General features: G+C 41.5%; 2 protein-coding genes across 2 annotated transcripts; one reads left to right on the top strand and one right to left on the bottom strand. All coding sequences in view use genetic code 11, as the record gives it.

Annotated features, from left to right (window-relative positions):
• Positions 1–939: 939 nt before the first annotated feature.
• EGR_03555 (hypothetical protein) lies at positions 940–8,500 on the top strand (the record flags this gene model as incomplete). The annotated part of the gene is made up of 10 exons (XM_024492804.1): positions 940–1,314; positions 1,384–1,687; positions 2,031–2,104; positions 2,247–2,366; positions 2,444–3,029; positions 3,790–3,994; positions 4,157–4,451; positions 5,509–5,657; positions 7,267–7,468; positions 8,249–8,500. 10 exons carry the CDS (start codon positions 940–942, stop codon positions 8,498–8,500), a joined length of 2,562 nt encoding a protein of 853 aa, XP_024352687.1.
• A 5,314-nt stretch (positions 8,501–13,814) lies between these two features.
• EGR_03556 (hypothetical protein) lies at positions 13,815–23,500 on the bottom strand (the record flags this gene model as incomplete). Its single annotated transcript, XM_024492805.1, has 3 exons — positions 13,815–13,953; positions 14,369–14,487; positions 22,124–23,500. 3 exons carry the CDS (start codon positions 23,498–23,500, stop codon positions 13,815–13,817), a joined length of 1,635 nt encoding a protein of 544 aa, XP_024352688.1.
• Positions 23,501–23,810: the final 310 nt, after the last annotated feature.

The following is a 23,810-nucleotide window of genomic DNA, read 5'->3' on the forward strand; positions in this document are numbered from 1 at the left end:
AATAAATAAGATAATTCATTAAATGCTTGAAGAACCTGTTTTAAGAAGCAGGTGTTATATAGCGTCCCGAGATTTCCCTGAAGACGAAAGAAGACATAGTACTCGGGCGGAATATATATATTCACCCCAGAGAGGATATCTGGGCTACTTGCATGGTTCGAGGGCCAGCCCATCCATCGAGGTACAAGAAGGCTGATTCAAAAGTACAAAAGTGGCTCCCCACCAACACCGAGGGATAAACCACCATTGTATTACATTTAGCTCACCCTCCTAAATCCTTAAGCGTTTCTCTTTTAGAGACATTTTCTATATACTTAGTAGCTGTTCCTTTCAAGTTCTGTTTATAATCATAGCCACCTTGCAAATTCATCGTCGAAGTACTTTGTCGCAAGCATTTTTCGAAGATTATGTTTAGGGTACTTATCCGAAAGTAGTTCCTATGTAGTAGTACACGAAACACCTCTTTATATTTTCCTGTCAACCCTAAGGTCATATGGACTCGTCATCCGACTTGTTTGCATGCGTTGCACCATCGCAACAGATGCTTCTAAAATTCCAAAATAAATGGCGTGTCTAGAACCAATAACGCAATTGGAGGGATGTCTCCGTAGTATCGCAAATGAAAGGGGAATTAGACCTAGCGAATATTTTCTAGACTTTGATAAGTTACGCCATGGAGAAATATCTGGTATTACCATAGCATTTACTTATTGGGTTTGTTAAGTGGAGAGATTCTTTCGAATATTAGACAGGAACTTTGGTTTTACTGCTAATGATGACCAGCGTAAAATCATAATCGAAAAATATGGGAACGGCTCCTGTATTAACTGGAGGGAGTTTGTTAAATGTATTGACCCGCAAATAAACGAGAAAAATGTTTCTGTTTTCCCTGAAGATCAGCTGGATAAATTCGATAAGTAATGCTTTGGTTAGCTTTTAATGAGCAGAAATCAGTATATTTGTGCCACAGATAATTCTTTGTCCGAACAGGAAGCATTTAGACCTCTTATATCTCGTATTAATCAGTTTGTTAGAAGTAGAGGAATCGATTTGTATGAGTGTTATAAGGACTTTGATCAACTAAATTCTGGAAGAGTTGGTGAAAGCCAGGTAAGGTGTGGGTTTAATAAGATTTTTAAGTTTTATCGGAGCTTTCCCGGTCCACCCGACATTAATGATGCTGAAATATGCGCTCTTGCGAAGAGGTACTCAGTTCCAAATCATCCTGGAATGGTTAATTATCGACAATTCGCAAGTGACGTTGCTGAAATTAACATTGGGGAAGAAATAGCGAAGCACGGAATCCCCAACAGGGTAGTGGGAAGTTGCTACCTTTTTTTCTCGATTCGAAAATTATTCCTACGTCGTGATTAATTCCTTCAGGAAGAAATTTCTGATGTCCAACAACCTGAAAAAAAGGACCTTCAGACACCATCAGTCCACCAAGTGTTAGAGCGCATCGGTTTTGAAGCTTACAGACGTGGGGTTCGCGTGAAGGATTTTTTCATCGACTTTGATCCTTTGAGGCATGACGAAGTCACGGAAAATCAATTCAAATTGGCTCTAGATAGAGCACTTGGAGGGGAAATTCAGCCAACGGACGCCCAAAAACTTGTCAATTTCTTCCGTTCCAAGAAAAATATGGATATGATTGCATATCGTCAGTTTTGCCGCGAAGTGGACTTTCGTAAGATAATACTTTCTCATTATGAAGAATAACAAATAAAACCACCTACAGTCTCGATATGCTAATATTGCCACAAATCCATTGTATAGTGATAGCCATTTGACTCGTTACACCTCTGTTTAAGATGTAAGTTGCTTTAGGACTGAATTATAGCGAAGCAAGGGTAACCGCAATTTCGCGTGCTTGAGACAGTGTTTATTAAAGTATGACACCATCATCCCCCCAAGGATGTATGGACATGAGGCTGCACTAAATCGCAGAGAGAGTGGTAACTTCTGACTTATTTATAAAAAATTTAAACTCCCGTAGACATTACTGTGAGTGTTGTGTTCTTTATGACTAGATTTTCAGGAAATGGATTTGGAAAAGCGACCTCTTGTGCAGCCACGTAGGCCCTACCCTGGAGCTCTTTCTCGAGTGCGTGTTTCATTTATTGGTCCACTAAAGATAGGAATAATCGCTAATAAAACTATGTCAGGAAAGAAATTAAGCTTGAAAATAAATTCATTCAGCGCTACGTATTTCCATCAAACATATGGCAACCCTTTCTACCATTCAGCCATTACCACTATTGGGCGAAGAGGAACGAATGAAGGTGTCGGGAGTTATTACCAGATTGCGGGAAAAAGTTAGCAGAGAAAGGATTCCTACGTATCAATACTTCCGCGATTATGATGCTGTGAGTGCGTTTTTATACTGAATGGCTCTAATATTATTCTAACCTAATGAAATTAACAAAACGGTAAAATATCACAGAGTACCTCACTGTCCCGGAAGATAACCCCCTCACAATTAGCCCGCCTTCTGCATTTCCTTAAACTGGAAGTCTCTCCGGAGGAATGTCGTTTACTAAGCCTTAAGTTTGCCGACCCAACCGCTAACTACGTGAACTACGCAGCACTCTGCGAAGCTATCGACCCTTTCTACAAGGCAGCAGCTCCAGTACCACAAGCCATCGAGGACCCACCACCTCTTCCACCGAAGCCTAAATTCGGTGAAGCCCCAAAAACTCCCCAGGGTACGGACTGGTCAGCGCTCTCGACGCCGATGACGACTTCAGCTGGAGACAAGGTCCCGGTAGATTTATTGATGACGCGGATCCGTCATATCGTGCTGGTGAATCGCATCCAATTGAATGGGTTCTTTGAGGACTTTGATCCGCTGCATAGCGGACGTGTCAGTAGGTCGCAGTTCGCCCGGGCGCTTTCAGGTGCCGGGGTAACCCGCATTGGTCTGCATGACCTCACACCTGTCCAGTTGGACAAACTGGCCGACGCCTATGTTTGGCCAAACGATGCCTCCAGAGTGGATTGGCGAAAGTTTGTTTATGATGTCAATACAGGTAGGTCACACTACCAGGGTCCTGTTGCATAACGTAATACACTTTGCTCATGACAAGAAAATATATGAAGGTTGTTTGCTTTTCTCCTGTTTGATATAGGAGCCTCTGGAATAATATAAAATTTTATCCATAGGCTCACATAAAGTCCCTAACCAATATTGCATCTCCATAATGGTGCTGAATTTATTAATTTATGCTAGAACAGTCTAAAACACTGCGGCATGTTAGACTGCATTATTCCGAAATCAAGAACAAAGGTGGTTTTGCGGAAAACTTTTGCCTAGTCTGCTGTCAAGAGAGGAGGGGATACATGTCCGGTTATTACTACTTCCATAGAAAATTATTTTCACCTCTTAACCTGTATATACTTAAAACAAAAAATATAAGATTTCCTTAACAGAACTGAGGAAATCACATTTTTCCAATCAGGGTTAATTTGTTTCATTTTAAGTCAGATGAATAAATAAATAAATGAAGCACTAGAATTACATTTATCCAGACGATAGCTAATAACTAAAGTAAATTAGTGCCTCATAAAGACCCGGAGGAGGAGGAGAAGGAAGAGACTGGCATGAAGGGAGTCTTAAATTGAAGCTAGCTGTACTACCTACTAAATTCTTCTGTAAAAGCATTTACATACCAAAATAATGTGTATGTCCGGTAGGTACTAAAAATGCACAAGAAGATGACATTTTAAAGTTCACTTATAGTCTGCAAGAGGTGAACACTTTCCACTGAACGAATTTCAATGGTTTTGCAGTCTTTACACTGCCCGAAATCGAGCAGAATCCACGATGCCGTGTTTTGCCGTTGTCGGTGCATGTGGTTCCTAAACCGGGGACGGGGAATTGGGACTCGGCGACGGACGAAATGAAGGACCGCTATGAATGCGCTATGCAGAATCTGCGTCGAAGCCTCCTCGAACGTCGTGTAGATATGAAACCGGAGTTTAAGGCCTTTGCCAAGTAAAATTTAATATTAGTCTTTTTCATTTACTTTTCGAATATGCATTGATAAGCTACTTAAAGTTTTTCATAATTCTTTTGCGAGATGTGGAATATCATTTGTCTTGATTACGTGGATACCGAAAAGATTCTCGACGGTAGCTACTTTCTTAATGTTTTCAGAGTTAACAGAGGCCATGTGAGTCTGTACAACCTCAAGCAAATCATTTCAAGCCTCAAATTTCACATTCCCGATGATCAACTCGACGCAGTCGCCGCAAAATATGCCGATGATGAAGGATTTAACTATTGGAGATTCTTAACAGACCTAGAACCGCCCTCTAAGGAGTCGCTGCACTATGAGTATCCACATCGAATCGCTCGGATGCGTGAGGCATTCAACAAAACCGGGAAGCCAGTGGAAGCTGAACCGGTCATTAGTGATGTGGAGGGAATCATGGACTACATCAAGCGTGAGGTAGGCCTTACAGGCAGTGTCGTCCTTAATAATCAGGGGATTTGTTTAAAGTAGGAATGTCAAATCTACCCCAAACTTAAAATCATAGCTAGGGCAAGAGTATTGTAACGGTGTTTGGAGACATTTTTTCCAGTGATTTGCTTCAACTTGGTTGAATAAAGTTGTTCTGACCTCCTAATGCTCGACCCTGATAGGAAATTAATTTCGGGTTGTGGCCCTCAGGAATGTCAGGGACATGCAGCTGTGAAACCGGATTTGGTCACTCATAGAAGATTAAATTTGCTGAAAACTTTGGCTGAAACAAAAGTGGAATTTCATAAAATAACAATTAATGTTTAAATCGGATAAAAATAGTGGAACTACTTGATTGTAATGCTTTCTAAACAGCTACTCTCGCAGAGGGCACAGCAAAACCTCATACATTCACTTTCATTGTAACCGTCCCTATTTATGGAACCTCCAATTGATTAGGCCGCTTTTCAAGCCAAGTTTCTTAAATCTGGTTGAGATTTTTTATCAAGCTGTTTCGTATTTTTTTTCTCCCCCGTCTGGAGTGACCTTCATCAATAATTAGCAGCATCGCGTAGGCACGGTGTTGGGCGTTAACCCGTCCCCTCAGGTACATTCGTTCCAGTTCAGCGTAGCAATCTCTTACTACCAACTGATCTGCCAAAAAAATTTGATTCCTAGCCCAAAGACTTCTTTGTATGTGAAATGGCAAGCTTTTGGTTAATCTAGCGTGTAAACACGCAACTATCTCATTATGTTACATTCTTTGTGATGAAAGGCATGACTAGCCCTAGATGGATTTCACAGGCACGATTTTTAGGCATATTTTAAGAAACAAGACTAAAAAACGGCAACAAATATAATTTTATATTTGATTTACTATATTTTGCCCCACCTTCTGCGGCTAACACGAGAATAAATTTATTCAACTTGCCTTTTGGTTTAATGCCAAAAAAATCACGAGAAAATGTGGGTAAAATATTACTGGTGTGTATTGGTGTTGAAGAAGTGGGCAATTTTTTTATAGGGATTGATGCTTGAGTTGTAGGTCTACCAGCAGCGCATTCGTCTGTCCGAGTGGTTCCGCGATTATGATCCTCTGAGGCGTGGGCACATCTCGCGACAGCGATTTCGCAGAGCCTTATCCCTCCTCCCGATTCCGCTCAAAGAGACAGAACTAAGCTGCATTGAAAGCTAGTAAGCTTTCCCTGTTCACTTGAGTTCCACTATAATTATGTGTAAAAGGAGATATCAAATAATCACCAAGTCTTCTCTGTATTTGACAGGCGATTATCGCTGTATTTTACTTTTACCATGCAAGGATTAAAGTAGATATAAAAGATTCATGGTATCATTTGGATTTTGCGTCGCAGTCATTAACTAAGTAAATCGTTCTGCAACGTCTGTCAGCACTAGCTTTCACGTAGGTAGAGCTTCGTCATTGTATAATCAAAATAGGCATTTTACTTTGATCATGCACTAGCTTATTGCAATAATTCTAATCCGAAATACCTAGCTAGACATTATTTTATCTCCATTTTCCACAGACCATTCGTTAAGCTACTTCTTTTAAGGAAAAAATTACTGGCAGACTTTTTTGGTTAATCGCCCTACTTAAAAGATTTTAAAGTAGTATTTTCAAGTGAATTAATGTAGGCAGTGTTATAACCGCAACGTAGCTGATGCCTCTTGGCAAGTCTATTGGATCTGAAGATTCGTCCTCTATGAAACTGGGTTCAGGGAAGAGGAATTTGCTGCTCATTACGCATGTCCATAGCTAGTCGTTGAAACACTGGCTTAAAAGCAGTCGAATAACAAAGGGCGAGATTTAAAATAGTTCCATAGAGGGAAAACATCGCGTTTATTTATCCTTACCACTTTTTCTCACTAGTGCTGCCCAGTCACATTTATCTATCTGGGTTTTACCCAGCCAGTAGGGAGGTGGAGGCGATATAGCGTATTCACCTAGTTGACACCTTCACACAGGTACCCTAGACAGCTCCGCAGCGAAAATTTCAGGCTGTTCACGGCCACAATTAGCGTTGTTTCGCATAATAGCGTTCCTGTAGAATATGGGTCTGAGGTGGTCGTCCAGGGTAGGCTTTATTTTCAGCTCTTCCGTCGAGGGTTGTCACTGATTCTCCCACTCGCAGTATCTACACTTATTTCACCCCGTTAAGTTTTATCATTCAGCAGTAGAAGTAGGGCTGGTTGTTTTTCAAGGAATGGGGCATAATACTTGGGCAGATTATACATATTCGACATCAGTGGGGCTTGGGGCTACTGACGTGGCCCCGGGGCCAGACTACCCGACGAAGGTGCAATGGCGGAGCGCCTAAGTGGTCCCTTTTACCACACCCGAGAGATAAGCAGACAACCAACGCATTCCATAACAAATACATGGAGCAAATCCAGTGTCTCCTATTAACAAACTACAATAAAATTTCATTGAACTTTGCCTGTAGCTCTTAATGTTCTCCCCTTCACATTGGTAGAAGCATTTGTTACAACACAAACCCTTGTATAGGAATGAGCCCTTTACTGGTTTCCTGTGTAGGGCTTGGCCATTCCTTCCCAAAAGTTCACTTAAACAGTAAATGGATTACGTAACAAACCCACATTCCCAGTCAAAGAAATGAAAGCTGGCATGACAATGACTTGTTGATAGGTGAATCTGCTCACCATAATGCCCTATTTGAGGAATCATTCATTGTAACGTAATCCATTGGAGTAGGGAAATTAGGATTTCTCGTTAAAGCCAACTCGTGCACAGATTACATAGAGTTGGTCAAACCTTTTTATTTAGTTTTAAAACAAATGATGCAAATGAAATACGGTGGAAGGACTTTTGTGAGGAAATAGAGCGAATATTTGCTACACCTTATCTTGAAAAAGACCCCTTGAAAGAAGCCGAAGTCTACACGTTGGAGCCTGAGGTCTCAAGAAATTGTCTGCCCATTGAAATGAGCGAGGCTGCTGATCAAGCGATGCGGAAAATCAGCAAGATGGTAAGCAGCATGATTGAGTTCTTTTATGTAAAGTAGGTTCAATTATTACTCATTCACCTCTTCATTTATTCATAAGAAACCTGGGGAGTAGCTTTGAACTCCTTGAGTGCAGAATGAGGTGAAAAGTTTCTCTTTGAAATAATTTGTCAACTTCACTCTGAATTCTATGGCCATTCAACCAGGTGCCAATCAAATTTGAAATGTGGTAACATGTCATTTGCTTTTTAATGGCGATGTAAGGGATAGGGAAAAGAGGACGCTCTATTCAACTCACATTTGGTAATGAGGAGTTGTTTAACAGTGAGTTCGTGGGGTAAAATAGAGGCAGGTGTGGTTTATTCCTTCACGCCTGTGGTGATGAATGAGCACCGCAGAATTTTTTGGTGCTTCAAGATACAAGCCAACCCTCTATATAATGCTTCGAGCTCCTGGATAACTGTCCTGCGCAGCTGTTTTTACTGTGGAGTCAGTTTATCAACTTCTGCGACATTGATCAAACTTCAATGCATTGCTAAATCGACGATTGTCTCTCGAGGCGTCAAGCCTTCCCGAAAGCTTAATCACTTAATTAAGCTTAATTCTTAAGTCATGCCTTTGATATGCTCGAAAAGACGATATTCTAGTGTATTTACCCACTTTACTACCCTGACATTAATACGAGACAATTTAACTTTTACCCGAACATTTGAAGTCATGTCTAGACAGCCCTTTAGTCGGCTAAAGATAATAACTTTTTATTAAATGGAAAAGAATTCACTGTGTTTTTTCAAAACCACAAAGGTTCGTACTAAAAGAACCCAACTGACCCAGTGGTTCAGTGACTTCGACAAGACCCATCGAATGACCCTGAGTGAGAGTCAATTCCAAAGGGTTTTGACCAACCTCGGTGTTGCCACTGGCATCTCCAAGGAGGAGTGGAACGCTCTCAGTGCACGCTATCGACATCCAATCGGTCGCATCGACGATATTAACTATCTTGCTTTTTCTGATGACATTTATAAACTTGCAGGAATGGAGCACCGGACACCCTAGGGATGCAACGACTCGACGAGTCTCTAATGCTAGGCACACTTGAATGGACTTCAAGAGACCTCAAACATGGTTCGCTTTCGCCTTTTGTGGAATTCGGTTTAGGTGGGGGGGATGGTGACATTCACAGGATTTGATCAGGCGAATAAATGAATGAACGAATGCTTATAGCATCATAAAATTATGAAACAGAAAGGAGAATGCTTTTAGTCGGAGGCTGTAAGGCCTCTGCTAGGGCTAGAGGCAACAGTTTCCAACAAGAGGAGAAGGAAGTCTTAGCTTCCATAGTTCATAAGTTTAATGGTTTTAGGCTTGACACAAGGATCACAGTAGCAGCTGATCCACTTCTTGCTCATTTGCTTAGAGAGAAACAAAGACATAAGGGTGGAGAAAACGATAAGCTCTCTGTTTTTCCAGCTAAAACTTCCTCTGACCCATTTTCCCCCCTAAAATCACGGTAAACTTAGCGTAATTGTGATGACATGGAATAGATATTTGCGTGCCAGAAAAATTACGTTAGCCAATCAGAAAGGACATTAAAGAATACACAGAATCTAAGCTATCCAAGAGAGCGACTTTTGCCACCCTGGTAAAGAGAAGCAGAGGCAAAGTCCTGACTTAGAGTGCTCATAAAACCAGATAAAGTGGCTCATAAATAAAGATTTTAAGTACGATAGCGGGGTTTTTTGAAAACCAAACAGCCGAAGGTAGGATTTTTGAAGAGCAACTTACCATTGTAATCACTTATTACTTGCTTGTAAAACCCTCCTTAATGCCTTCATGTGTTCGAGCCAAGGAACATAAGCGACAGTTAAACTGTAGCAAGTGCCATTACTGTGAATGATGGTGACAGACGCTTCGTAGTGGTGGGCGAAGTAAGGGCGCTTGACCTCCCACACACCTCATCTATCCCATGGAATGAATTATGGCGGAAATTTTGATGGATTGATAGCATCCAAAGGACATGAGGGCTGCCTTTCCAATCATCCACGTTTATAACTCAAAGAGGTGCTTACCGAAATTCACGTTTAACATGTTAATTGAAATTCTGGTACATAAATACCATCCGAAGTCTGTTGAGTTGGTTTCACAGCATCAGAGCACTGTCTCGACTAGCGTTTGACATCTATTGTCGGGAAAGTCAATTTGAGCGGACTTTACTCAGGATCAGTCTCTGAAAAGGAAATGCAACAGGTGGCGCATGGAGTACATAAACAACGTATTCCAACTCACCACTCATTCATTTTGGGGAGGAAAGAATTATCCATTAAATAAGGTATCGCATATATATGTCCCCATATAGTCGTGGGATTACGCTCTGATATTCATTATCATTACCATGATTACCTTTTACATATTTAATGAGCTGTACCATAACAGCAACCATTAGCTAGTAATGCGAATGCGCTTCGGTTGGAATAAAACATTCAGACGCAGCGGCAACGCGGCGACATGAGTTGTGACATCGAGGTAGGCATTACCAGATGTTTGACATTTCCAGATACACTAACCAGAGTGGGTGGATTTCGCTAGGCTAAATACCGCTTAAAATTGGGAACAAAAGAAACTTTTGTTGTTGAAGCAGTTTTAGTGATTAAGTACTGCTCTGTGCAACAAAGAGACACTTTTTTTAAATTTGGTATTTTGTTTAACTCTTAACCCCGACATTTTAAGGCTCAGCCTATGCCGGTAGCCCCCCAGCCCTTCTATACTTCGGTAATGCATATTCTGCCCTGGTAGTATGAAGACTTTCTTCCCAGGAAACTCTTGGAAAGTGACGCCAAGCCTAAAAAAACATCTACTTTGCTTTCGATTCCTGTATGCTAAACGTTTACGTGACAGCAGAGGGGTATAGGCTGTAGATGGGGGGATAGCTGACTAGCCCCAAAAGAAAGCTTAAAAACGACGTCTACCCTCGACAATCACCCCAGCCCCGCGTTCCGCAGGAACTCTATTAACAATCAAAGCGACACAAACTGTGAACCATCCGGAGTATTTCATTATAGAGCTGACTCCGGTACCTGTAAGAAGATGTCAATGAAGTAATCACAAGATACCTCCTTAACTGCCCCACTAGCTGGAAAGAACTTAAAAGATACATGGTTGGACAGCACTGGAGTGCGAACACCAAGTTATTTAAAAACGCCGTCTTTTATCAAGTGACCGTGCATTCAGATCGGTGGAGGTGGACATACGTGATGGCCTGCACAGTCTATTTTTCTTGACACAGTTCCCAAACAAGTTACAACTCCAGATCCAGTATAATTGCCATATATCTTCCTAATTATACGCAAAGTCGATGACTGTCGTGGTTGGTTCGTGAGCAGTTTTCGCGCTGCAGTGATTATGTTGTAATGGCCGACACTGGAGGCTAACCAAGGGAAACGTCGGGGACTGCACAATACTCTGTTTTTTTTTCAGCTCTTCATTTTGCCAATGCGGACGCTGAAGGGTTTGGCCCCTGTACATTCGCTTGGCGGCATGGCCTTCGGGCCATGCTGGTAGTACCTCAGCCTTTCTCTGCGTCGGCGATGAATATTCCACCCTGGTATTTTGACTTTTTTCGTCCTCAGGAAGGACTTGGGCGCTTTACTCTCACTCAACATAATTTAATAAAATACTTATCTTAAAATACAGTTTGCAAACTCACTACAGATGCACATTTATGGTCCTGGTAATAAATTGGACATTTGAAACGGTAAGACTGGGTGAAATAAAAAGCAAAGACAATCACAAACGCAAATTTTAGAATTGTCGTGTGATTGAGTTAAATACCCATCATCCCGTCAGACACATTCACACGGCACGATCAAGGTGATAATGTGTCAGTCTAGACATCTAAAAGTGTTCCTCATGTCAAGTGGGTTTATGAAATAGATAAAGTGATGGGAAAGGATCCTTTTTTTGGAGACACTGTAAGTTGCTTTGAAAAGACTTAAGAGAATGCCATTTTCCCTCAGACACTGTGATTTTTCAGCACCATCACAAACTATTCACCAACGCTCATTATATTAAGTTAACGGAGGCATAAGTATTATGCTGAAACCCATTGTGATAAGCAATTTGCAAAAACTTTGACTTTTTATGTCTTGCTTATTTTCAATGAAGACGCAAAGGGTAGCATTCAGAGATATTGACATATGAATTGGCCGATTTCTTCTCTTTGAAACAAGTTATATTAGCGAGTTGATAGGGATGACACAGCAATTTTCATAAATCTAAGGCTTCATTTCTAATTTTACTTAGTCCGTTTTTACCACTGACCTCTCCACGCCAATTGCTCTTATAAATTTTTCAGCAGTAGTAAGAAGTGCGTAACTAATTATGCTCTTTGATCTGCGGTGGATGGAAGAGCATAAACTCTGGATTAATTATCTTAACGGTAAGGCGGTCTTGGCGCTGACGGTGTAACCGCCTAAAGTACAAAACATAAGCCACCCAATGCATTAATAAAGGAAATATATGCTTCAGTCATTACAGCGTCGCGTGATACCTGCTCCGGTAAAATCAGCCCTTCCTAAAAGTAAACGTGCCTACAAGGGACCATCTTGTCTAGCAGAATCCACTCAACTATACCGCTTTGAGGGTTCTTTGAAGGTGATGTAGGAAAAAAACCCACGCACCAAACCCATTATTCATTGACTTTGTGTACAATCGTGAAGATACCTCACTGAAACGTCACTGATCCTTCTTGAAAATTCGACTAGGTCTAAAGCTTCGTCTGGCTAGGCAACTGTTTTGGGGAGTGAGGGAATGTGCAAGCCATCACGTGTATCTACCGCTAGTCGTAAGGACACTGGCCTAAAGCAGAGTCATTTAGTAAGGACCGGAGTTTAAAATCGTTTTGTCGGGATTGTGTTTCTAGTCCACTTATCCTTGTCACTTTGTTTCCTTTTCAGTGCTGTCCAGACATGTCTATCTGGGTCCCGTCAAGTTAGTGGGGGGGCGGGTGGAGGTGGCATGGCGAGTTCACTTGCTCGACATCAATACTACAGCTGCCGTCGACGTCTCTGTAACTAACTTTCCCAGAGGACTTTATTACTAGTACCGTTTTAGCTGATAAGTGGATTTCTGCGGAATAGAGGACTGGGGTAGTTGGCGAGGTTAGACGGCATTATCAGTCATTCTGCAGGGAATCGTCAAAAATTATCCCATCCCCAGTACATACTCTTCTTCCGTAACATCAAGGTTTATCATTCAGTAGTAGGAATTAGGGTATTTGCCCCCTAGGATTGGATTCGTCTTTCACCGACATCAAAGTAGCGCACTGAGACTTCCCTGAAGACGAAAAAAATTCACAATGCTGGGGCAGAATATGCATTGCCAACGCAGAGAAGAGCTGGACTGCTGACCATGCCGTCCAGGGGAAATACAGAAGCTGCACCTTAACGAAAAACTGAAAAATAATTAATTGTATTGCCCCCTCTCCTTTGCAAACTTTAGTACATGAAAGTATGAACCACATTTTGCAGGCTATTTCAGTCTGTTCACAGGGAGCGCAACTTTCAAATCCCTTACATCCTACCTTCCAAGATCACATAATTTCTGAAGTAGAAGAACTGAAGTTAATAAGATTTGAAGTCTTTGGGTAGATAGGTTTGCTGAGCTTACCTCTTAAACTGATTAGAGTCGTTTACCTCTTTAAGAGTCCGACTGAAAACATCTTGCCGAGGTGCATAACACACCAGTTCCGCCACCCCCTAGTATGCCCCACATTTCATGGTTGTCGTGACGAAGCAGTTTCTACTCCTACCTAAATTTGCTTCCTAAAGTTACATCACTGCAAAATAAAAGTAGAGTCTGAAAAGTCATTTTATTTACTGCCTTCTGAAATCGCGGCTTTCTATCTTTCTTTCCAAAAGACAGGTTGGACAGGAAATGCCTCATTCACCAGCCAAAACAACTAGCGTATTGTTACTTAGCCTCTAATGCATCGTCTTTGTTAATCATTGTCAGATAAATGAGAAGACAACTGAATGCTAGATTGTAGCGAGTACCTTCTCTGGGATTGATGCAAATTGCCATGCTTCTACTGTTAAGTAGACTGATTTAGCCTTAGATGTTTGATCAATAGATGAACCTTGACCCATACATACGTCACAAGGTGACCTAACTAGGCGTCCGAATCACGAAGGCGCCTCTAGTTACGATAATCACTTGGGTTTATGGTATGCAAACTTTGAAAACTGTAAGGGAAATGGGAGTGACACTTGGAAAGCTCCAGTGTTTGCCACGAGAAATTAAGGAGAATTAGGGAGAAGAGGCATGTATTTCCGATTAAATCATACGGAAACGAAGTATCAAGGCGTTAGAGAGATCAGCCGTCTTTTGTTGCAGTTGTTGTGGTTGTCACCTGATCTTCTATCTGCTGTTTGAGTGAGGCGTTTTCAAGACGCAGGAGAGTCAGTTCTTTCCTCAAAAGAGAAGAAACTCCGACAAGTAAATAGTCTGTCAGTCTACATAAGAGTAGTATGAGGATAAAATGGACTACATGGCAACACCAAATCCTACACAATCTGTATTTGCCCTATCAGGGAAATGACTAAAACATTACTAATTCAACAAGTGGTAACTGTTGGATAATGGATTGGTTGTCCTGACTCTCTGATTAAAACTCTAATTTTGTTGTCATAGAGCCATCTGTTGCTACTTTTTTAAAACCACTGCATTTGTAACCGATATCCGCCTGTCATCTCCTCGTTGCCGTGAGAGAAGGAAAACAAACCCCTTTGCAAAGTTTTTTACCTCCCCACTGTTTTTTCTACACAGCTCAGGCTAGTTAATGGCATCATGTCGGGGCTGTTTCTGAATCTGCACAGGAGGATGTGAAGCGATGCTTTTCTTTTTTTTTACTTTCAAATGTCAGCTCACCTCATTTGATGCATGTGAATATGAGTGAGCACATCGACAATGTCAAAGTGGTCTCCCTTGAGGCGGTACTCGGCATGCCATTCAAGCAGAACGTCAACTTGTCTCTCCAGTTTGTTTGTCTAGGAGATATAGCAAGCATCACTGTTAGAATAGATTGGCCCACACATGGACTATATATCTACTTGTCTGTAACTTCCAAAATTGCTCAACATAGTCAGTTATTACCACCCTAGTAATAACTCTTTGTTTTGGTTTCGTGACACTTAAGTCCCCGCCTTTGTACCTCCGCTGTGCAGCACGGCCTCCAGACCAAGGCGGTAGATTACCCACCTTTCTTTAAGTCAGCATTACACATTTTGACCAGAGGGCTGCGCCTTCTTTCGTCTTCAGGAAAGACTTAGGGCGATTTATTGGTAGCCGTGGAACGCAAAACCGATCCTAAAGGACAGCCTTCTTGGTTTCTCTTGCTTGATGGTAAAGTTTACCATGACGGAAGATGGCCCTCTGCTGCAGATGGACGAATCTATGAAGACCCGCAACAGAAGGGTTTAAAATTACGTCTACCTTTGGCGACTACCCCAGTCCCGTTCCACAGGAATGTTATGAATGAGTGAAGCGACACTAGCCGTGAACCATCTGGGAGGTTCGTTTCGAAGCCGCCCGTATTGCCTGCATAAAGATGTCAATTACGTGAACATGAGCTACCTCCTCCACCCTGCTACTTGATGAACAGAACCTAGATAGAACAGAAGTGAAACCTAAACCTGTCTAGAACCCCTTCCTTCGTTAAATGGCTCTGCTTTTAGGCCAGTGTTCTTACGACTAGCAATGGATATACGTAATGATCTGCCCACTCCTCTTTCACCTTATATGGTTCCCAAACAGGGCGGAGCTCATAACCCATTGGAATTACCGTAAGAGATCAGTAAAGTTAGGGCAGGATATCTTTACAGTTACGCGCAAATTCGATTACCAACGCGGTCAGCCAGTCGTATTTTTCTATGCACCACCGACTACATTGTGGTGGCCGAAGCGGGAGGTTGATCAAGGGGACGCCGAGGCCGATGCTTAAAAGGCGAGGAGACAGTGTAAAACTTTATTTATTTGTTCAGCTCTTCGCTTTAGTTTCGTGAGCAATTAAATTTCCACCCCTGTACTTCCGTTCGGTGGCATGGCATATGGGCCAGACCAGTAGACTCCCAACCCTTCTGTGCGTCGGAAACATATATTCGTCCCAAGCACTATGCCTTCTTTCTCCCGTAGGAGAGCCTCAAGGCGCTACACAATCGCTTGATTTCTCGTCGACGCATTTACATCGTTAAAGTAAAACAGTCGTGGTTAGATCAGGGGATATGAGGGAAGGAGCATGTCAGTGTACGTGGATTACGCCTCTAAGAGAAATTTATGGCCAGATCAGAACCACATAATTTCTTAAAATCTCTTTAAATTAATTCCCATCGAATAAGAATGCTCCCCAATTTTATGGGGTGCAGTAAATAAGATTTAGAGGGGATGTCTCAATTACTTTAATAGCTTACCAGAATAAATTAAAAATCAAAACATCCCATCCACTGGAGCACAAATGTAAACTGTGTAGTTAGGGCAAGTCACCTTTTTAAAGGCACTCACTTGACACGAATAAACATGTCAGAAGCAGAAAGACCTGGACAGCATATATTTCCAGGCGCACGGAAGGAGCTCATGTGACTTTTTTCCCAGGACGTCTAAGTTTATGTCTTTTGAATACTTCAAACTTGTAAAATACACTTATTTTTAAACAGTTAGGAAATGAAGTTTTTATTTACATGTAGAGAAACTCAACATATCCACTTACAGGGCTAATTTTTGAACAAGGAGTGATATCAATCCAGTCACCATGACTGTTAAAGATGACAAACGTGGCAGAATTGAGCTTACATTAAGTGCGCACCTCAGTTAAAACAGCAATTGAGGACTGTTTAAAGTATTCACAGAAAAAATCTCCCGAAGTGTGAGGCGAATGTCTTGTTCATTATCAATATCCCCTGTCCAACTGCGCTTCACGATGTGTTTTCACCTGAAAGCTACCTCAGCGTAGACCTGATCACTGAAACCGCTAATCCTTGACAAATTTGACCTGATATGGATATTTCTACTAAAATCTACAGCAAGGAAAAGCAAAACTTAAGTGATGGCTCCATTTGGAAGGACTAGATTCTCCTAATGATTACAAAAAATTGCGATATCCATGCAACTGTATTTCATGTCCATCATGCGGTCTTAACTCGGGGAGGCATAGAAAGGCGATTCCCTTGAAAATGCGACACCACTAACCAACTAATACAGCTAATGCAATTTTAATGCAATTTGATGGAAGTGAGCACTTAAAACGCTCGCATCAACTGCAACAACAACATCTAATCTCCATGTTGATGGGAATGAATATCTAAGTGTAATGCATAGTTCTCCCCTACTCTTTGGTTTGCTGCCATCGGTTCACCAGTCTAATTCAGACATTAACCCATCAACTCCATCAACCGCCGGAATAATATGGCCAAAACACTTACACATTTGGGAAAATCCACTGGCGAGAAATTTCCTTTAACTGTCGTGTAAGTGGTGGACATTAGTCAAGTCAGTGCAGGCCATTAACAAGGAATGGGAATGGGGTCACAAGAGTACATGCTTACTTACTAAGTCTTATTTTAAGCTGTACTAAGTTTTTAAAATACAAGATTGAGGAATAGATTCAAAATGTTAACTTCTTGAACACTGAAAGTTCATCAAATCGTTCGTATTGTCTGCGTCTCTCCTGAGTGTCGGGATTCCCACTTCAACAGGTGTTACGCCGGTCCCCCTTGGCTGTAGCTGACATGAAGGTGTCGTCGAGAAACGTGTAAACACAAATCACAGACAATATCACCATTTATCTAGCGTTATGATTAAATATGTTGCATATGAATACCGTAATATAAAAAAGACCATTGAGACAGGTGAGACTGCGCCTCATCATCGGCCCACTGCACAAATACCAACGATCTGATTGTAGGTACATTTACAATCTTCAGGTAACCAACAGCCCTCAAGACAATGTTCTGCAGTAAATTATTTTAGTGGTAGAAGATGTGATGATGGCAATGTTTACATAAAAAAACACAGCAATTATGTCTGTCAAAAAGTGTGAAGTTGGAGGTGGGATTTAAGAAGTGCAGATTGAATCTGGACCACTGCCTTTCTAAAATTAATTCCACCCTTTACCAAGACAAATAAACTGCTGCAGTAGAAATATTGCTGCTTTCTTGAGAGATCTCAAAGCGAAAAAAACCGTTTGATCAGACGTCGCTTAAGCTGTGGAAACTTCCCATCAGGTTACGTGCATTACATTCAGAGGAGGAGCAGTAGCAGAACATATCACCCAGGAATGGATTTCAACATGTAATTTTGGGTGGTAAATCACTCAAGGCTGCAACAGTAAGAGCCTCCAAAATGAAGATTTGCTGCTGTATGGCAAGTCATCAAAGATAAGCTTGTCAACAGCTTTCATTGAAGTTCAGTGCTAAAGAGGATGCTGTCTGGCCACAACCAGGAAAGTGATGAATACTAAGAGGTTGCCAACAGGCTTCAAAGGGCATCAGTTTACTTCTCCTGCACCGTGAAAAGTCTCCTCTTTTTAATAACTAACATCAGGCAATCGGATAACTTTATCTTAAAAAAGGCGCTTGAGTTGTTTACTCGGAGCTCCCCGTTAATCCTAAAACTCACATTTATAATAAATCCTGTAAGGTAAGGTTGATTTTGTGAATCCTATCAAATAGAAAAACGATTTTGATGAAAGGATAGAATGAAAAAATCGGCATGAATAAAAAAAAGAAAGAGGAGGGTGATTGTGCGAGACTGTAAAAGCATCTACGGCTTGGAATTTTCCCTAATAGCGGCCTATTTGGACCACTGATTGCCTCTTTGACTAAATGCTCCCAAGAAAATGTTACTATGTTGACGTTAATGTTCGAAAAAGTAATTTACAAGACCATGTTGTGCTCTGTGTGTAGAATTGCAACTACTAGGTAAATGGCCAACTCAGCGGGTTCCAAAGGACAGTGTTCTTTGTAGAAAGAAATATAGTGACATTTGGGCATATTCAGGGTTTGTAAAACCCTGGATGCTAGTTTTAGAGTAACCAACTCAACTGCATTTACTAGAGATGGTGGCTACCAAGTGTCTTCACTTCACTTCTTTAAAGGACGGAAAAATTAATATGCCAGGGCTTTAATTTATTTTGATTTCCTCCAAAATGAGTCCTTCAGTGTTAAAGGTACTTATTTGAAGAGCCTACTAAAAATGTACAAAATCAACTTTTCGTCACCGCTTGTGCAAACATATTCTTGACATGCAGAGATACTCTTTGGTACAGATTTCATGTGAGGCTGCTAGTTCGGAGTAATTCGTGGGTGTCGTCAAGACCTCTTCATGATCCTCATGTCAGCACCCAAACAAATTAGCATTTTAGGTACCTTCATTTCCCAGCACTTTCTAAAATCCATAGGGACTCGCACCACCCTAGCAATTTGAATAATGTGTTTCAAAGCATATTTAACATGCTTGCTATCAGCGTCACATATGTGTGACGCACAGGGTTTCCAACCCTAGCCGATAATCATGATCAGTCGGTGATGAATGGTTGCAATAAATCGTGTTGCAGGCAGGTAAGCTGGGTTCAAACCAAATTAACAATTGTGGAATGCACTTGGTCTGGGGTTGATATCATTGTTTACTTCCTAGTAGAAACTGGATTGATCAAGAAACCAGTTACAGCTAGTGACAAATTAGAATACTAACCCTTCTGAAATGTTGTGGTCGATCCGGTAACGCGCATAGTAGTCTCAAGGAAAATTGAGTTAGTTGTGATGATTTTGCTTCTGATGAAGGAGCTGCTACTAAAATCCACCCCGTTTTAGTGGGCAACTTGGGCATGCAGGGTCGATCAGGGTGTAGTGAAAATCTGCATTTACCCACCGCTGAGCAATAGATTTACGGCAGAAGTAATTTAACAGTTAACGCCGCAAATCAGAATACAGATAATCCAAGATTGTAGCACAGTTGAAGTTGCCCTATAAGCAGTAAAGGCATGTTGATCCTGACAAATACGTGCGGAGAACTAAAGGATCTGGGCTACTAGGATGTTGATTTTAAATTTTTAGGTCACACCGGTAGTTGCACCTTTTTGCATTTTACGCTACTACAGTGAATCAGGGGAAATTGTCCCCAAATCGAGATCTTTAGTTCGTGGAATTCAACGACTAGTCACGTGCAAAGTTAGACCAAAAGAACTAATTCCGACTAGCAGGGTTTGGATTTATTTTTCCCACTGCCTTCACACCACGTATTCCATTGAATCGTCGATGGCCGTTTTATTTACCACTATTTAAGGGGCAGCTGGATATTCCTGGGAATTTTACTAAAAATCCAGGCTGCATAGATTAATATAGGACATTCCCCGTACAAACTTCCTGTTGATATAAAGGCCTGATGATTTTGTAGTAATTTAATGACAAATTTACCAGGTGAAAAAAAAGGTTAAAGTGAGTAGATGCATTGTGAGAGTGCACTTTTTCAAATGTGGTCCACGGGAGACACACCCATCGGACTGCACTTTAGGGCAAAAAAAATTATTTAAACTGTTAATGAGGTAGTTGTAGGCCTCCTCGTAAAGCCTTCGCACAACGGATTTTCAAATCAAGGACCACCTTTGGTAGACCCGCCTTTTACATCAACTGCCCAAGGGCAAGTGCCTTGGTTCAGTAAAAAAAAATTCAAAGGCACATAAATTTGAGCCTATATGCTCAAAATTTTTCTTTAATCCGGAAAAAAATACTAACCGAAGAAATGTTAAGGGTGGAAATACTAGGACTGTGCCCTATTTTTTTAGGTCGATGGGTGGCTCAAGTAAGACTTAGACCCCACCATAAAGAGTACTGTATGAATAAAACGAGAGGAAAAGTGGTATACTCTTCTTCACCTCAGAAACTTGAATGTCTAATTCCAAACACGAAAACTAGAAAATGAAGTACGGGAATTGCTACAGCTTATCAACGTCGATTTTCATTACTTGTGGCCAATGGCAGTTAGGTCGCTCCGCTCCCTCGACCCCAGGAGAGGTGTAAATCACTGACAGTAACTGTATCAGTATCTGCAGTTCTGTACCGTTTTGTTCCCTTGTTTTCACTCCTTTAAGCTTTTGCTACTGTTGTCCAAATCCCATTCCCTCTATTCTACAGCGTTGTGCAACGTCGCCAAGAATTCCATTTTGGAGTTACTTCATGGCACACTTTCCTTCGAAATCGCTGTTGCTCCTACTCACCAGGCTGATGACGACAGAGGGAACAAATATGGTTCTCCATTTCACTTTTTTGCCACCCACCTATCGTGGACCCGAACTTTTGTGAATAAGTTGGAGCCGCTGAACCGCACGCAACCTACCCTAACAATGTGTTGCTACAGTACTTATGCAAGCCCTAGGAAGTAATACCATAAATACGGTTAGTTAATTTAAAATTAGAACCAAAAATGAGCAAAAAACTACAGATCGACAAAAGCCCACGCCAACCAGGTTAAATAAATCATAGTCTACAATAACGAAGAATTTACTACTGAATTGTGAATGTCAGTAGCAAAAATATGATGCAAATGCCTTTTTAGTTATTTAATCAATATAACTATTTTACAAGGCATTAGAAAATCAAAGTTTAATAATTAAGTACTGAGTTTTAAAGAACTTTGACAAAATGACCAAAACGGTGAGTGAAACGTGATCCAGACTAGGGATGCTACTTCAAAGTAATTCTGCCCGATCATTTACGAGCAATTTAACACTCGCTGAGGGTCGTGTCCGACTGCCCCTGCTCTGGAGACCACGTCAGAATACTCGAAAAATGTTCGAGTAAAAACAGCATTTTCAACTGCCCTGCTACAATTGGGATCTCTTGTGCATGGCGGAAGGTCGTTAGAAGAAGGCGTTACTGGAAAGTGGACGACTCTTTTACCGAACTGCAGGTAGAGTTTAGATTAAGTGACACCAAGGTGGTGCAGTATATGCCGAAACGGAAGAGTAATAAAAAAAGTTTAATAACATTCCGCTACGAGTTCGCAACTATTATGGCTTTGACTTCGATAATATTTACCCATCCTTTTGAATTATTCTGCAGTAACACTGCAAGAAATGCCTCACTACTTTATTAAAGAGCTTTTTATTTGTCCTTGCACAAGTTTTTACAGACTCATTTTGGAATGTTCTGTCGTTGAAAAGTATATAAACTCACTTGAAGCATGCTGCTGTTCTACAATACTGGTAGTGAAGGGCACGTAAAATGATCTAAGCACTCCTGGCCAGCAAATTACTCTTAGTAGGAATAACTGGGTCTGTTACCTTAGCCTCTCCTAACATCCAGTTCTTTACCGCGATTTCGGATATGGAACACATTCTCAAACTTCTATGACACTCTTCTAGTTATTTAAAGAGACAGTCCCTCATCACAAGATACAATGGTCTTAAAGCATGTCAAACCCTCTTGCGATACCACTTAACAAAATGCAAATTTCCTGGTCTGTGTGGTTCGAAGACGAATCCTGGTGTCATTGCCATGATGCCTTTGAGTTATGACAGCAGTATTAATCAGAAAGGGTGCAAGTGGCCTGCTTGTCAACTCCTACTCCAGTGGCAATGTAACACTAATGTACTTACAAATACGGCTTAATGGAAAATAATGCAATGATACTCACTAGACAATCATTTTGTTCTTTTTGAGGAAACTTTATGAAACACTGCGACGGAGATAGTGCCTCTACCGGCATCTCTTCATCGGAAGCCGAACTATCAGCGCAAGGAGGCGATAACTCCACACCATCCAGCTGGTGAAAACGCGTTGCAACACTTAGGGCGACCTTTTGACCCTCTTCCAAGGCGTCCATGTTTTCAATATTTCCCTTACCAGCGTGCGCACTCCACCAGAGTAGATCAACGCAGTTACTGGCAAGAAGCCGCCTGTTCTTGTCGACTCCAACCCGAAGACCGAGGTTGAGTTCATCCCCTGATGGATACGCGTAAGCAGTCCAATTGGTATTTACAGGATCGAAGGGAATTGTCGAACAATACAGTGGGAATGTGGGACTCTGAAGTACCAGTTCTCTTGGAGTGAGTTGCCGTAGTCGTACGGACTTAAGCTTTACCCGTAGAATGGGCTTAAAGAACTTGAAAGACACTTTCTTTGCTATGTGAGATGCAATTTGCTCCCTCACCGAGTTTGATACAGCATTTGCTTCATTTTGTGGTAACTCTACCATCAGGGACATTCCACACCCTGGGTCGAGGAGAAGTCGCAATCGACGACCCGAAGTCTGAGATTCAATTTCACAGGCAAATTCCATAATCGAGAAGCGCCGATCAGATACCGCAGACGGACTTTTTCGTCCTTTATGCTGAAAAATGTAAAGACTGACTTTTTTCTTTTCCTTGTCTGGACCGAAGATGCTGGCATGTGATATCGCCACTCCAAGATGCCAGGGTTCACTACTTGCGTTGAATGGACCAGACTCAAATAAAATTGGACCATGTTCTGCATTTTCGGCATTGTACCTGTCCACGTAATTGTTGCCGAGGAAGCGAATCAGCTCTGAAGTGCTATTTAATTGGACTAGGATGTCAATTCTTGGGCTGGAAAATTCTACCTCGAACAAAAAGGTGTTGTCATCCGAGAGAAACTTATCACCACACAGATAGGACAATTCGATCAAAGTTTTGCACCCGCGTTTACGCCCGTCTCGGGTGAAGAGGACCTGTCGCTGTGAAAAGTGCTGGTTTTTACTGAAATGCTCTCTATTAAGAATTACAAAGGCAAAATCCAGTCGTAGTTCAAAGTTGGTGGACGATTTTGTAGGCAGCAACTCAAGGAACGCTCCAATATGCATTTTGGTCCTCAGTGTCCGCAGTCGCCACTTGTAGCCCAGGAAGGTGAAGCTGACCGAGTCCACTTCTTTCACGAATCCGCGAACGACACTGGAAGGGATTAAAAAAATTGACACAAAAGACTCGTCTTCAGGGGAGTAAGAGCATCTTAGTAGAGGGGCCTCTGAGGAATTTGGGGAAGAGGGGTTGAGCATTTTGACTTTCTCCACATCATGTGGATGAATTCAATGCTGCCACCGGTGGAGGCTGATTGGACAGAAGCACTGACCAATCACAGTCCTCCGGGTAAGCGCATAAGTAAGAATTTTGCAGTTTATACTATTTTATGGCAAATTTGCAAATTTGCACTTTTTCTGTGCATTTCAAATTAACACGAAAAATGTTGAAAGTCTATGCATATTTTGTGGGACTACTAAAAATATAAGCATAAGAAAAATTACGCAAATTGATGTTAGTTTGCCGAAGGCATCCATGTCGATGGTCGCCTTGGTTCGTTTTATGGCA

Source organism: Echinococcus granulosus (assembly GCF_000524195.1).
Source record: "Echinococcus granulosus chromosome Unknown EG_S00019, whole genome shotgun sequence".
NCBI lineage: Eukaryota > Metazoa > Platyhelminthes > Cestoda > Cyclophyllidea > Taeniidae > Echinococcus > Echinococcus granulosus.